Source organism: Denticeps clupeoides, chromosome 19, assembly GCF_900700375.1.
Source record: "Denticeps clupeoides chromosome 19, fDenClu1.1, whole genome shotgun sequence".
NCBI classification, from domain to species: domain Eukaryota; kingdom Metazoa; phylum Chordata; class Actinopteri; order Clupeiformes; family Denticipitidae; genus Denticeps; species Denticeps clupeoides.
The window spans coordinates 7,297,339-7,313,718 of NC_041725.1; the positions used below are offsets into that span (position 1 = coordinate 7,297,339).

Genomic DNA, 16,380 nt, shown 5'->3' on the forward strand with positions numbered 1-16,380 from the left:
CTTTCGAGTAAGTCTTATAAGTAAAGATGCTGATGACCATTATTATTACAGTTGCCATCCAAGGGGGAAAGCAACAAATTACATTTACACAAGTTACTGAAATTGAGTTGTTTTTGTGAGTAATCTGTAATTTAAATTGTCTTTGTAATAGGTCATTTTACCTTTTTACCCAAGTATTTTACTTTGCTTTTTATAAAAAATAAAATGCAGTAGAAGAAAAACAAATCTGTACTGGAAGGAAATAGGATGAGGCACGGGTTCGTGTGCAGCATGTTTCTCAGATGAAGACAGTAGCACCTCACCATGAAACAAGCGCTAGGTCCTAGAGCCGGTCAATTACCAGACAATCAAAAAAGAAAAGAAAAGGCCTACCCAATAGCAATCAGAAAAATAGCAGTCCTGTGTCTGGGCAAAATGCAACACAACAACCAATGAAAAGGTATCCTGAATTCTTTGCATTATAATTGTAATGAAATCATCCAGAAATGTTGTTTACCCCATTAACTATGCTCCGAGCATCACTTCAAGCACAGAGTAAGTCATCATTTGTTTTAATGTTACAACATTAAAACTTGACTGCTTTTAGAGAACGTTGCCCAGATACTTAACTTACTTTTCAATGTCTTTTTAGTGTCTGTAGCCTAACCCTTTACAGCCTGCAGCATGAATGCATGTGGTCGTAAATAGAATAACCTATACAGTGCATCTGGAAACTATTCACAGTGCATCAACCACATATTGTTGTTATAGCCTTGTTAAATGCATTTCCTCAGTATTCTACACACACAGAGTGCTGGTTTGACATGGCGAAGCAGTAGATCTGGAACAATGGCTGGACATGACTATGAAGGACGAATACGCACAACATCACAAAACAGGGGTTTAATACATGATGAACATGACAGGGAAGACATCCAGTAACAATGACCCAACAGCGAACAGACACAAACAGGGCAGCTTTATACAATCATACACAGGTGAACACAATCAGGAAACATTAACACAGGACAAACATGAAGCTACCCCTTCTGGACTCGATCATGACAATAATGACAACATGAAAAAAGTTTACTTGAGGTTTTGGCAATTTTATTACAAATGTCTTTTTTGAATATGATGCAAGCATGGTTCACCTATCCTTGGCCAGTTTCGCCCATTCCTCTTTGCTGCACCTCTCAAGCTCCATCAGGTTGGATGGGAAGCGTTGGTGCACAGCCATTTTAAGGTCTCTCCAGAGATGTTTAATTGGATTGAAGTCTGGACTCTGGCTGGACCACTCAACAACATTCACAGAGGTCACACCTTTGATATGTGTGCTTAGAGTCATTGTCCTTCTTAAAGAGTTCAAGAGCACTCTGGAGCAGGTCATCTTTCCCTCCTTCCTGACTCATCTCCCAGGTCCTGCAGCTAAAAAAAAAAAATCTCTACAGCATGATGCTGCCACCACCATATTTCACTGTAGGCATGGTATTGACCTGGTGATGAGCGGTGACTTATATCTTATATCAGCAGTCAGTGTGCTCATTTGTCAGTAAGAACAACTGACATATTTATGTTTGCTATAGAACGAACAGAAAGCACAGTTTGTTAATAAGGAATTGTTGGACATTTTCACAGTTTAATTACTTTAATTTTGAATTTATTGTAGTGTTCAGAAATGTATGACTAGTCCTTTTTTTACATCAAGTAATTGAAACTTTTATGCAAAGTAAAATTTAAAATTTAAGTTTTTTTTTTTACTTTTAATCAAGTAGATTTTAGATGGGTACTTTTACTTGAATAGAATGTAGATACTTTTACTTAACTAAATTTTTTCAGTACTTTTTCCACCTCCGGTGGAAAATTTTTGTTATTACAAATATTATTCCTGAATTTACATTTGTCTGTATTGAAATGAGACGTGTTTTGTGTCAAAAACCAGTGTCAGGTCTATTTCATGGTAACATGAATGCTAATGTGGATTTGATGAATAAAGGAGGAACAGTGTCTAAAAAGCTTACTCTGTATGTGTAATGACTAACTCAGAATAGTGAGTAAAGATTCATGAAAGCACCTAATGAAGTTGCAAGACCTTCACGGCAGAGCGTCTGGTTTGGGCCGGTCAGCCCTCTTCTCTCTGCCCTTTCACTTCATCCTCCCAGTACCTTCCCCTGCTTTGTTAGACTTTTGTTTGAGATGACCTCATCCTGTTTTAGCACTCATTAGTGCAAACCACCATAGTTGCCACCCTTCCTTTTATACACACTATCTCTAACATTCCCTGCAGGGCTTGTCTCATCCCGTCTCTCCTTTTCTGACTCAGTAAGGACTCCTATCCATTATGATACTTATAATTTCATGTCTTATTATTTTACTTACAGGCCTAAACTTCATGAACAACTGCCTGCATTTTTTCACACACATCTTTTGTGAGAGTTAATACCCTGTCTTGGGGGATTATGAGTGAGTTGGGGTTGATAGGCCCTCTGGGAAATTCCCTCAGGGCTGGGTCTGTCAGCACCATCAGCAGCCTTTACTCTGGGAGGTGGGCGGGACGAGCACGGCATCGCCGCCATGGATGACCTGTCTGTCTGAACCTTTGTTTCCATCTGCCATGCATATTCCTATTGCATCATTCAATGGCTCTATTTGAATACACATTACTGTGTGATGCCAGTACATCCTTCTCTTCCCTTCATCATAACACCTCCAAATAGCGCATCGATCATCGATGGTGAAAGCTTTCCAGAATTTTGGTATGTGGTGCAATGGATGATAAATGTCAGTTCTTGTTCCCTTCTGCAACCACCTGCAGGTAAGGAGGAGCTGATAGAGCGCATACCCCTGTCCTCCATGCTGAACCCTGGGGAACTGTGGCAGCCCCACTGGCACCACGGCCGGCAGCTGAGCGTGGAGTACCGCGTCCGCTACCGCTGCCAGGCAAACTACTATGGCCCGGCCTGCAACATGCTTTGCCGTGGCCGGGACGACTTCTTCGGCCATTTCACCTGCGATGCCACTGGCAGCAAGGTCTGCAAGGAGGGCTGGATGGGGCCTGAGTGTCTTCAGGGTGAGTTTTTGGAAGGATCCTGTAAAGGACCTTCTTAGAGGACAGAACCTTCTGACATTACATTTTATAACCATTGGGAATGTTAGTCGTTGCCTTGTGAGACATTATTACCTCAACAGTTCAGTGCTCAGAATGTGTGAAGTGAAGGAATTTATCGTAATTAGTGGTCTCCATCATGCTCTTATGTACACTTTCAATATTTATCTTTAAAAAAAAGGGTTTGGTACTGAATTGTTAAGCGAATGGTATATACAGATCGGGTCCTAGTGAACCAAACGAGGGTTTTCATTGATGGCTAAATTAAATCACTCATGTGAAGTCGCTCTGGATATTAGCGTCTGCCAGATGCTGTAAATGTAAATATAATGTAAGAGGACACACTTTAAAGCCACCAAGCATTGAAAGTCCATGTCTGGTCACACCTGTAGCTTGACAGAAAGGCCTGCCAGATTACATCACCAACCAGAAATAGAACCAAATGAAGGAAGTAATGGGGACAGGCAGAGGGGATGTGAGTGAGATGATGACATCCTGTGACGAGCTTACTCTCTCTCTCTCTCTCTCTCTCTCTCTCTCTCTCTCTCTCTCTCTCTCATAAGAGCATTTCCTGCCTGACCACCCAGTCTGATGATGGCAAAGAAAAATAAAAAAAAGAGCAGGAAGATCAGACACAATCCACTTCCTCTGTATGTGTGTTACTGGCATGACTTTGAACGTATTTCACATTCGTCAGTTTTTTATTGACTCCCTGGTGTGCAGTTCGCACCTTAAAGTGACAGAACGCATCAGATTTGACGCGTTCAGATTTGACATCTTGCCGGCATGTAGTTTTGGTCTGACTGTGTTATCATTCAATGCCATTGCCTGGTTCCTTCCCTATTCTTGATTTACAGATGATTACACATCCACGAAAAAATACATTATAACATGAAGTGTAAATAAATAACAGGATGGACTTGATGATGTTTTTATACAATAAGTGATCATTATAATACATGTAAAAATGGAAACGTCCATAATTAAAAAAACGATAGCAAGATGGCCAAAACCCAAACTCAAAAGACATAACTCTGCATAACAAGGACAACGCACCCTCTGAAATATGAAGGGTTCTAATCACCCACTCCAAATTAGTGGTAGCTGTGGGTGATTAGAACCTATTCATGCCTGATTTGTTGCTATGGGTACCTATGTGTCACACCATGTTTGACCATCTCAGAACTGGACCTTTTTTCTTTGCGCACATTTAAAATATTTTTTTATGAATAAAGTTTTTATAAATTAAATCAGTGAAAGTCAGTTTAGGATTCTTCCCCCTCGGGGCACATTTCAAGCATGGACCATTTGTTGAGTCAGAATGACCCTACTGTGACCTCTTTGGAAAACTGGGCAGACACTAAATCGACATAAATGCAATTCAATGACATATTTACCTACGTGTGGTGAGTGTGGCACGTTTTTGTGGCTCTGTTGAGGCTGGCAGTGTGGTGCATGACAGACGAGATTGATGGATGCACGCTTTCTCTTGGCAGCTGCCTGTCGGCAGGGATGTCATCAAGAACATGGCTCGTGCAAGCAACCTGGAGAGTGCATGTGAGTCAAACACACTACAAATTCCATAGCTAAAGGTTGCCTAAGCCCCAGCTATCACCCAATGATACATATGCCACCCAGAGGGGCCAATAAAAGTTTAATTAAACACTGCCTGCTTTGATTGTCTACTTGTAAATGTTCATCTTTTCCTCTTTCCTCTCTGAATGAATAATTTCTGTGTCCGTCTCTTTCTCTTTGTAGTTGCAGCTATGGTTGGAAGGGCCCTTTGTGTGATGAGTGTGAGACCTTTCCTGGGTGTGACCATGGCACCTGCACAGAGCCCTGGAAGTGTGTGTGTGACACCAACTGGGGAGGCCTGCTTTGTGATAAAGGTGACAGGAGATCTGTTCAAATGTTCTCACTGAAATATCAGGGCATGGTCTGAGGGATGGAACAAAAGATAACAATGTGTCAAATCGTCATTGTTCATTTTCATTCTATTAGTCCATTTCAGTGCTCATAGTCTTGACGTTTATGCTTTGGGACTTTTGCTGTGGCATTTTGTAGCGTGGGACCCGCGCTGCAGCCGGGGAGTTAAGGGGAGTAAGGTGATAGCCTTGAGGTCGTGAATGTGAGCTGGGCGCTGCTCAGATGCTCAGTCTCCCACCATTGAGAGTTCCGATCTCTCAGAGTCCTCACAAAGGGAGCGGAGAGCAGGACGAACTTCAATGGCAACCACAGGACAACACCCTGCCCTGAAGCACCTGACCATTCACTGCCAGCATGACCCATCTTCAGTGTATTTGTGTGCATTTGTGTGTGAACAGATACATTTTATGTGATATGTATTATATAATGTGCTCTGTTACATGCATGCAAACATTGCATTATACATTGACTGTCTTTGAGTGGATCAATGCTTTTTTGTAATTTGTTAATGAAGAAAAGTGTATACATATAGCAGCAATATACTATTATAGTGGATTGAGACCTGGGCACTGATCCCAGCCATCTCCCTATATTTAGATGGGTTTTTAGATTTTCCACAGTTTAATGGCTTGAAGAGTCCCTAAAATATCATCATATAGACCTGTTCCTTAGGACCTATTGTCCTATCTCCATGCTTTCTCCATTTCCTGTTTGCTTTGCTTGTAAAACCACCTGTACACATACTCCATCACTAGGAAAGTGAAGAAATAGATAAGGTCTCTGATCCTCTGATTTATATGGTTACTAGGCAGTCAGCTTCACGTGGTGTTACCTTCAACAGTGTAATGGAGTTTAGAAAATGAATGGATATGTCATTACATTTACATTTACATTTACAGCATTTATCAGACGCCCTTATCCAGAGCGACTTACAATCAGTAGTTACAGGGACAGTCCCCCCCTGGAGCAATTTAGGGTTAAGTGTCTTGCTCAGGGACACAATGGTAGTAAGTGGGATTCGAACCCGGGTCTTCTGGTTCATAGGCAAGTGTGTTACCCACTAGGCTACTACCACCCTCATATGTCATATATGTCATATAGTAAATATACTATGTTCCTAGGGGTCACAGTGAACATTTTGCATGTTCCAAACCAATTTGTTATTGTATCTTGGATATAAAGTCTCTATTTCTTTAAATCACCTCAAATATCTTTCTTTTAAGATCTGAATTACTGTGGCAACCACCTGCCCTGCAAGAATGGGGGTACTTGTACCAACACAGAGCCAAACGAGTACCAGTGTCTGTGCCAGGAGGGCTTTCGTGGCCGAAACTGTGACATTGGTGAGGAATAAAATCTTGGCATCACACTTTGTACAGAAAGTCAGAAACTCTAGTGCTTCCCCTCTGGGTAAAGAAAAACATTAAAAAGTCAATAGGTGAAATGAGAGCTAATTAACCCACTTTATTTAAATTATTGATCAGACTCACTGGCTGGCAGGCGCGCTGGTGCGACACCAGAACTGGGGCAATGGTGACCTAGCGGGTAAGGAAGCGAACTCGTTACTGGAAGGTTGTGGGTTCAAATACTGAACCGCCAAGGTGGCACTGAGGTCCCCTTGACAAGGTACCAGTCCCCACCAACTGCCCAGGCGCCTTTCATGGCTACCCACGAAGGTTGATGGGCTAAATGCAGAGGACACATTTCGTTGTGTGAACCATGTGCTGTGCTTCCTGTGTATTACAATGACAAAAAAAGCACTTTCACTTTTCACTTTTACACTCCCTGAAGGCTTATGACTGTTCACAAAATGTTGATCACACCCCTCCTCCCTCTCTCAGTGGAGCATGCCTGCTTATCATCCCCCTGTCTGAATGGTGCCACCTGCGTTGAGGATGAGGACCCGGCGGGCTTCACCTGCGTTTGCACAGACAGCTGGACCGGACCCACCTGTGCAGACGGTAAGCCCCTCCCATCAGCAAGGAGCTGCTGGTGCTGCTGGTCCATCCGCCCACCTACCCACATAACCATCACCAGCATAGCTGAGGAATCATGGGATGCCAGTGACATTCTAAAAAACTAATGAGTCATAAAGTCATTCTTAACTCATGTTACCTCTTAATAGAATATTTTTAATGTGCACTTTATATTTAATTTTAATCAAAATGAACACATGAATCATGTTTACTTCCTGTGTCGTTCTGACCTATGACATGAAATCCTACGAAAGATGGAGACGGAACCTTTTAAAAATGTTCACTATTGACAGATGGAGCCATACGAGAGAGTGGAAATTGGGCTCAACCAGATATTTAAATGCACTCAGCACCATCTTATTCAGTCTGACTGATCTATTGAAAAAAACAAATTTGCACTACACTTTATTTCCATTTTATTTACAGTCAGTCTTCGGCCCATTGCTCCATACCCGCTTCAAACACTTGTGTCTGTTTTAGTTTTATATATGTTACTGCAGCTTTATCGTAATAAAAATCCTAAGAATTTTAATGAAATGTCAGCCATCACGTGAAAACATGTCACAAAACCAACTCACACACTCGATCTCATGTTTTAGCCTCTATTTGACATGACCTTTCACTATGTATATAACTTCTGTAGACTAGGATGAGTGAGAGAGAAAAATTGAGCTCAGGATGGGAAACCACAAAATTGGAATACAGATCGGTATGACCTTTCGTAAAGAAAAAAACAAGCAATGATAAACAGTGCGTCCGGGTGAGGACTGAAATGGAGAGAGGAGGTCAAAAGAGGTGATGCACGTGAGCCGAGAACATGAGCCTGTTGCTGTCGTAATGAGCCATGTTCGCACTCCACTTTCCCTTTGCGTTCATCACTCACACGTTTGTCCTTCTGTCTCTGTCCACCCCCACGGTTACCCTGTCTTGTCCTGTTTGCTCTGCCTGTCCCCCATCTTCTTAGTCTGTTTTAAATTCCTCTGCAGAGCGGGGATCGCCCCGCCGGGTTCTGCCTCTCACTCTGTCACCCATGCCTGTCCTGATGTGAGGGTGAGCTGCCTGGGATCGTGTGAAGTGTGCTTGGCAGATTATTTTATCTATCGGTGTTTGCTCAGTATGCAGAGGCTGGGAGTCGGGAATGAAAACCCAGGCTGCCGGAAGATCCACATGCACCCGCTTTCATCATGCAGCTCATCCGTGCCAACGCAACAAGCCCAACATTGATGCACACGCACAGTCAATCTCACTTTTTCATCATCCGTCTACTCACGGCATTTCTCACAAGAGCACGCGTGCTTTCTCAATCACAGTCACATATACACATATATAAAAAGCTCTCTGTGGCTTTTTCAATTTCCAAAAAGCAAACACAGGCCGTGATAATTGAAGTTTGATTGAGTTTGGCTGATTTGATTAACCATTTTGATTTGGATATTCGATTCTCAGCGATCTCGCATTGCGAGTCCAGCCCATGTGGAAGGGGTGCCACCTGCCAGGAAATGCCTCACGGCTTCAAGTGTCTGTGCCCTCCAGGGTGGACTGGCCGGACATGTGTGCTAGGTATGGTCTTCATTGCTGCCATTTAACTGAGGTATCATTTGAGTAGATTCATGTCCATCTTGCTGTTGCATATTAATGGACATGCATGTGAGTGCATGTCTAATCAACAGCTTCAAAAAAGGCAGATTATTGCTGTGCCAAACATTGTTAGACATGAACATCTAGTTCCCTGGACGTGCAGGGAGCGCTGTGATTTTTAATTAAATGCAAAATAGGGCCATGGGTGTGTAGCAGATGAGCTAGAGGAACAGGTTTGGGCATGCTTATCCATCTGAAGCTCATTTCACACCTTTCATAGGCTTCTGGCGGTGGTTGGGTGCTCGCCTTGTGGAGAGTTTCAGCTCTAATGTGATCATGTGTCACTCTGACACCTTATCAACCCCCACAGCAGCACATCACAGGGCTTGTTCCTCTAAAGCTCTCCAACTCCATTTATGTCTTCCTATCTCTCTTTATGTGCTGACTTATGGGTTTACGGGGAGGGTTTTTGTGGTCATTTGAGATCTTCTATATATCTATGTGTGTTTTGGCAAGTGTCTTTGTGCACGTCATGCTACTGAAATGTTGCATGTTATGTTCCTGTTGTGGTGTTCCACAGACTCCAATGAATGTGAGTTGGATGTGTGCATCAATGCCCGCTCCTGCCGCAATCTGATTGGTGGATACATTTGTGACTGCATTCCAGGATGGTCTGGACCCAACTGTGACATCCGTGAGTAAAACACCTTGCTGGCTTGGGGGAATACAGCAATACTTTTTGAAAATGATACTCCTCTGAACTGATTTCTGAATAGTTTTTTCTGTGCAACATAGAACATGCAACATACATGCTTTATTCCACTTTTCATCAACACTTGAAAAAACTAAAAAAGGTGGAAAAACAGTAATGTTGCAATAATGCTAAACCAATATATCTGTATTTAGTATTCAACTGATGAGATTAAATTGGCTGAGCTTCATGATATTCTATACTTTTGCTCCAGTTGTTTAAAGCTGCAGCCCTGGAGCAGGGATGGGAATCACTTTTTAAAAACATGTTAGGAAAATAAATTGCTTTAGTTTTATTAATATTATAGATTTTTTTCTGTTGTGCTCCTAGGCCATTTTTCATAAAACATATCCTTTCCTTTAGCCTTATTTTAAAAGGCTGTACTGATCTGAGTATTGATCTTGTGTTTTAATGCACTTTTATGTGTTCTGCAGGGAACAGCAGTTGCCACAGCTTTTGCCTGAATGGAGCAAGCTGTGAGGTAGGACAACCAGCCTGCCCAAGTGCAGGGTCTGCATCTCAACCACACAAAGCTCAGCTGCTTCACACAAACTGATAAACAACACAGTTTCAGTCTCATTGCACAGTTAGCAAACAGTACATATGAAAACTGGGCTGAACTCATGCATCCTGTTGTCTTAACCTACAGCCCTCAGAATCGGGCTGGAGCTGCGTGTGCTTGCCAGGGTTCTCTGGAAAGCAGTGCGAGATTGTAGGCAGTCTGTGTGACAGTGGACCATGCTTACACGGTGGACGGTGTTCAGAAGAGAAAAGTGCAGAGGCCGTGGCGTGTAACTGCCCATCAGGCTACACTGGAAGATTCTGTGAGGTTAGTAGCTCCACTTCTATAAAGCTTTCTGTAATAGAGTAACTATTTACTGTAATTTACATTAAAATAACATAAAAAAAACTCTAAAGTAATATCATTACTTCAGTAACGTTTTGCCTTATAAAGACATTTTACTTTCTGTTAAAGCTAAGTAACTAGTGATGGGTTGGCCATAACAAACATTTTGTCCAATATAATATTTTTCATTGTGAACTATTGTGCAAAGTTCGAAGTTAGGAAAAGCGACCTAGCTAAACATTTCTCAGCTTTTCACTCGCTTAACTTCTGCTCCAGATACAGGTGGACCCATGCAGTCCCAATCCTTGCCAACAGGGGGCACAATGCCACAGCACAGACACTGGGCACATGTGTGTCTGTCTGGATGGTTACTATGAACGTGACTGCATTAGGCTTAATGAGCTCTGTCATGGGCAGCACTGCCAAGGTAAGAGTTGGTGTAAACCAGTTACAGAATATGTAACCATGATGAATTGTTAATGTAATACTGTATACCACTGTTAATTATAATACAGTATATGGTAGCAGATTGCCTCTTTAAAATAGTGATGTACGTAATCAGATGTGAAATTATATTATATAGACATTTTACATTTACAGCATTTATCAGACAATCAGTAGTTACAGGGACAGTCCCCCCCGGAGCAATTTAGGGTTAAGTGTCTTGCTCAGGGACACAATGGTAGTAAGTGTGATTTGAACCTGGTTCTTCTGGTTCATAGGCGAGTGAGTTACCCATTTGGCTACTACCACCCTGGTTTGTTGCCATCTAGTGTCACATCAGGCTTTACAGAAATAAGCACAAGAGACGACTGATTGTTAGTTATCTGTATGTTGGCGAGAAGGAACCCTCCAAGTCTTGTTTAGGTGTAAGTATTTCTGATACCAATAAAGATTAACTTTTGAAAACTAAATTTAAGCTCATAGTGACGATTGACGGTTGTCACTCACTACTTCTGACTTTAAAATAATTCACATGCGCAAGTGTAACTGGAGGTCCCATCTCCTCCTTTTCCCTCTGATTTCCAAAATCTCTGGCCTTTCGGCACATTAATTCTGGACCTCTGTGAAAGTGAAGTTATTGTGAAACACTGCAGGATTTGAACCAGCAACATTCCGATTCCTAGGCCACTACTGCAATGTGATGCTATGCTAAGCTAGGCACCTTGAACATGTTCCCCTTAATTAGAGAGCTACTGTTTTTTTGTTGCTTTGTTTAATCACAGTTCTCCTGTCCCCTTCAGGGGCCATGTCTGACTTCAGCAGAAGCAGATTTAGTGTTTCCATGGTGCTGGTGGGGGTGTTCGCCCTGGCGCTGGCAGGTGGATGTACAGCCTGCGCCATGCTGCTGGCTCACCTCCAGCGCCACCACCAGACGAAGCGTCAGCTACAGGACCCACCAATCCCGCTACCTGAGGGGGCCATCAACAATCAGCGGGAGCTTCACATGCTCATCCGCAACTTGGACCACAGTGCCATGCTCCTCGAACCCCCGTCCACGCCCATTCCGCCGCTACCCCCCCGCCGGTGTGAAGAGATTGAGCTCACGCTGCCCCCGTCGCCGGCCCAATCACACCCATCTCCTGCCCTCAAACCCCACCGCCTGCCCAAGCTGGACATCTCCAACCGTGAGCGCGAGAAGCTCAACCGTCTCCAGTATGCCGACGGCCAGGAGTTGGAGGTTTGACCAGGCCTGAAGCCCCTGGTTTCTGAAACTAGGCAGAGGACCAGGGCCTGAGAAGCCACCGTCCCTCTCTGCGGCTCCTTCCTCAGCGGAAGTTCTCTGATAGCTGGCCTAGGACCGTCACTGGCTGAGCCAGAAGTTCTGTTACTGGAAAAGCCTTCTTGGCCACACAGTCACGTGACTGCTGTGCTGGACTTTGCACCCTGAGCTCAGAAAAAGGTGCATTTTCTGTGCGTGAGCGTGTGCATATGCACTCGCATTTATATTGTGCTGTGTTGTTTGTGCAATCGGGCTGGGCGGGGGGTGGGGGTGTGCTGTTTTTTTATTTTTTTGTATGTTCGTGTGCTTGCGCAGATGTGCGAGTATGAGAGTTCGTGTGGGCGTATGTCAGCACATTCCTTTGCTTTTACATACAAACATGTGTAACGACATTCTGGAGGTCATCTTTTGCTCGGGCTACTTCCTCCACCTCAAGTGGCTGGACTGGTGGAAAAAAGGCCATCACTCAAGCCAAGCAGAAGGCATGAGAGAAATACGGCATTTGAACATGTCATATTGCAATTGTACAAGATGTATGATTTTTAAAATATGTGTGTGTGTAAATAGTGCATATTGTGTATATGATGTACATATTCATTTGAATTGTTTTTATACCATGGTTGGTTTCAGAATGTTGCCACTGTAAACATCCTTCTTATTCATTCCACTCAGGTGGGACTGCACCACAATCAACCTCTAATTAAAGTGCATTTACCAAACATGCGAGAACTGTTCTATTAAGCTGATCAATATTGATGTCATTAAAAGATTGCAAAAAAAAAACAAAAAAAACTGACGCTGTATAAATCAAGATGGTCAACCTTGCTCCAAGCATCATTTGTCATTTACTTTCACCTACTGTTCATCCTGGTAATGTGAAAATCACGTTGAAAGATTGTGAAGAACATGGCCCGAAGCCACTGCCAGTGTGTCACTAGATTAAACATACAGTCCTCGGCCTTATAAAACTCATTATGCCAGACGCCACACAACATGCGCCATGGTAACGGTTCAGTCATGCCAGAACAAATGAACCTGACCTCATTCTGACACAAACTGGGGCACCTCGTGGGATATTGTATTAAAATTCTGTGGTGTGTGTGTGTGAGAGAAAGGGGGTCAGAGGTCACTATAGAGTGAGAGTGGCCAGACTTAGTGGGTCTGACAGATGTGACCTCTGACCTTTTACAGATAGCGAATGTGAGGAAATGACTGTACTTCCTGTTCCCACCCGTCCGAAAAGGAAACATAGGAAGCAGAGTACTCCTAAAACACACACACACACACACACACTCATTCCACACCTGGACTGCAGAAAGGGGGCACCGCTCAAAATACATGAAATTATTCTTTATGAAGTTTTTTTTTAACTATATATATTATATAATGAGTAGTGACAGTGACTAAAAAAGCAATAATTGAACAATAATTGGTAGAAATGTTGAGAGCAACCAAGACTCATCAAGGGGATCCTATCCTAATTTGGTCATCAGTGAGTTGTGTAAGATGAGAAATCCCAGGTCCATGGCATTTTGTGCTTTTGTCTTTTGTGAAGGTCCCCCGCCTGTGTCTTTATCAAGCTGTGACATCCCCCAAACACGAGGTGTCAAAAGTCTTGAGAAGGCTTGAGGTGTCATGATGAGAAAGACAAGGCAGAGACATCAAAGGACAAATCTTGACTGGTCTGTGGGAACTCTTTGGGAGTTAAATGTATAAAAGAGTTTTCTCTTTTCTCTCCCCCCAGTTTCTGAGTCTTGCTTTCTCCCCGTTTCTCCTGGACCAGGCTGTTAAGCCTGATTCCTGGCTTTTCTTTCTCTTTCTCTTTTTTATTTTGGATTTTTCTGTAACATTTTTTACATACATTATTTACATGTAACTGCAGTAGTAATCTACTGGTGTTAATAAACTAGAAACTGTTCATTCTTGTATCCTCTATTGTGCCATGCCTCTTTCTCCCATGTAACATCAGATGTGTTTTTAAGTACAGTGCTTATTTTTGTACAGTTGCTCTAAGCGTCAATCTAAAGCATTCATCTGACTATTGAGAAATAGTTTTTTTTTTTTTGTAAAATCCCAGCTTTTCAGTAAAATACCTGTTTTATGTAGCCGAGGTTTATTTTTTGACTGGCCTTCAAATCTCACTCAGTAACTCAGGTCTTCCGCAATGATTATTCATTCTTGCATTGTAAAGTTCAAGGTCAGTGTTAAAAGCACAGGAACAAAGCCCTCTCTGCCAACCTTTGATCATGTGGCCTTCCTCATGACTTGAAGTATATTTGCGAAGAGATTTGAGATTGTCTGAGTTTAAATGGCTTCAATTTTTACTGTATGCAGAGAAATTTTCAGTCTTATTAAACCGTTATGATACTTGCAATATAACGTGGGCATGACTGAAATTGAAAGTAGGATGGTCCTCATTCTTTTTTTATTTTTATTATTTGTGTACTTGCAGTGAATGGTGGGTGTGTTAGTGAGCAATAAATCTCCAGTGGTCTTTAGCAATCTGTCCCTGCCCTAAAAACTCGATTCTGAGCATGATCACGGGAATTAAGCACGACCACTGGCTGCTCTGGCACAAGGACGGTACTGCCATCTACTGGCAGACAGAGGGACTTACAACCAGTCTCATAGCGCCACAACGGTAAAAAAAAAAACATACACGAGTCCATGTTAAAATGAAAAAAAAAATCTATGCATATAGGCATACAAAAAAAAACTGAGATCCAAAAGGGATTAAACAACAGATGGTATCTTAACTGAAAATGCATGTTCCAGAGTCAAAGCAGAATTATTTCAAGAAAATTTCAATTGTTCATGACAGAATCCAAAGAAAACATTACTTCAGCACATAGCTCAGTGTCAGGAACCAACAAAATGAACAACTAACACTGACAAACACTGTTTTCTTAGGTTTCATAACTTTATGGATATGGCAATGCAAGACAATGTGATTTTAAACCTGAAGCCCTACCCCCATTATATCAACCATATTTCATCATGAAAATGCACAACACTAAACATTGCAACACAATTACCATATTTTCTACATTTCTATAACCATTCTAAATCACTGCCAGATCCAAGCATAACTGAGACTTTACAGGAGGCGTTTCCTTCTAGAAAGTGATCTAGAAACTGTTTTTCACAGCACATCATCGCAATACATGCAGGTAGGGAAGCTGTATGAGAGAATGTCAGCTGTACACCATGCAATTTGTCTGCAATTTCTCAGCAACATGAAGCAGTTTTAACCGCCAAGCACACAGTTCAAATGATGCCCAAAGCGAAAAATGAATAAGAGAAGGTGAGATGATGGAAGAAGAGTCTTGAATTTACAGCCAGAATGGGACTGAGAGCGCGGGTGAGTAACACACACACCTATGTACCAGAAGACCCAGGTTCAAACTGAGCAAGACACTTAACCCATGAGTTGCTCCAGGGGGACTGTCCCTGTAACTCTGCCACTCTGGATTATGGTGTCTGATAAATGTTGTAAATGTTCAACCATTGACTTACCCAACTCAGACTGACCTGCATCACAGCACCAGATGCAGGAATGAGATGATTTGATATGACCATCCCGCTTTTGCCAAGTCGACATGGATGCGGACACCACCGAAAAGGAGGAGATATCCTCACAAGCCAGACCGAGCCCCCAGGACCCAGGAAAGCTGGTCTCGGGGCTGCTGAGGGATTGCCAGCAAAGACTGCATGTGAGCACAGTCAATGATGAAATACAAGATTTTTTTTATCCCTGCTGAAGTTCACTTGAAAGCCAGTTATGGATACACTTTAATTATTTTCCAGGCCAATTTATGTCCGATTGAAGCTCATATGAAAATTTGAACTGAAGAAAGAAGACAAAGTTCAAGGACAAAATCTGTTCAATATCCACTAACCAAAAAAAACGTTTCAGTTTGAATCCTCACAGACAAGACAAAGAACATCTTGGCTCCAAACTTGTGGCTAAAGCAAAGAAATATATAACTAATTTATAACTGATACCTCAAACAGGATAAAAGTTGACCTTACAGCAAAGCTAAGGGTGGCAAAGCAGAAAAAGAAGAAAAAGACAATACATCTGAATCCCCAGAAACATGGACATGGAGGATAAAGAACAAGCTGGATGACAAATTGAAAGTCACTCAGACTGACAGGACAAGAAGAATTATGATGTTAAAAACTATAAAAGAAAGAACGAAAGAAGAAACTGAAGAATGTGTAGTGGGATGAAGGTGGGCTGCTGCCTGTTATAGGGATTAACTGTGGCACCAGTTGGAATCGATTCCCTGCCGTGATTATTTAATGACTTAAACATAATGACCCATTCTGTATGTATCCTTTAGGTGCAGTGGTGGCCTAGCGGGTAAGGAAGCAGACCCATAATCGGAAGTTTACCGGTTCAAATCCACTGAGGTGCTGCGAAGGCCGGTCGTGGATAGTCATAACAGACAACCAGCCAATAGGATGCAAAAGACAAAAGACAGCCAATAG

General features: G+C 42.4%; 1 protein-coding gene across 1 annotated transcript in view; it reads left to right on the top strand.

Annotated features, from left to right (window-relative positions):
• Positions 1-13,660, top strand: part of LOC114768992 (protein jagged-1b) — a 36,473-nt gene extending 22,813 nt beyond the window's left edge. Inside the window, exons 4-14 of the mRNA XM_028961625.1 lie at positions 2,795-3,049; positions 4,582-4,642; positions 4,844-4,974; positions 6,235-6,354; positions 6,853-6,972; positions 8,434-8,547; positions 9,146-9,259; positions 9,751-9,797; positions 9,966-10,145; positions 10,440-10,590; positions 11,408-13,660. Of these exons, the coding sequence (XP_028817458.1) occupies positions 2,795-3,049; positions 4,582-4,642; positions 4,844-4,974; positions 6,235-6,354; positions 6,853-6,972; positions 8,434-8,547; positions 9,146-9,259; positions 9,751-9,797; positions 9,966-10,145; positions 10,440-10,590; positions 11,408-11,850 (1,736 nt within the window). The 3' untranslated portion in view covers positions 11,851-13,660. The remainder of the gene's footprint in view (positions 1-2,794; positions 3,050-4,581; positions 4,643-4,843; positions 4,975-6,234; positions 6,355-6,852; positions 6,973-8,433; positions 8,548-9,145; positions 9,260-9,750; positions 9,798-9,965; positions 10,146-10,439; positions 10,591-11,407) is intronic.
• The last annotated feature ends 2,720 nt before the right edge of the window (positions 13,661-16,380 follow it).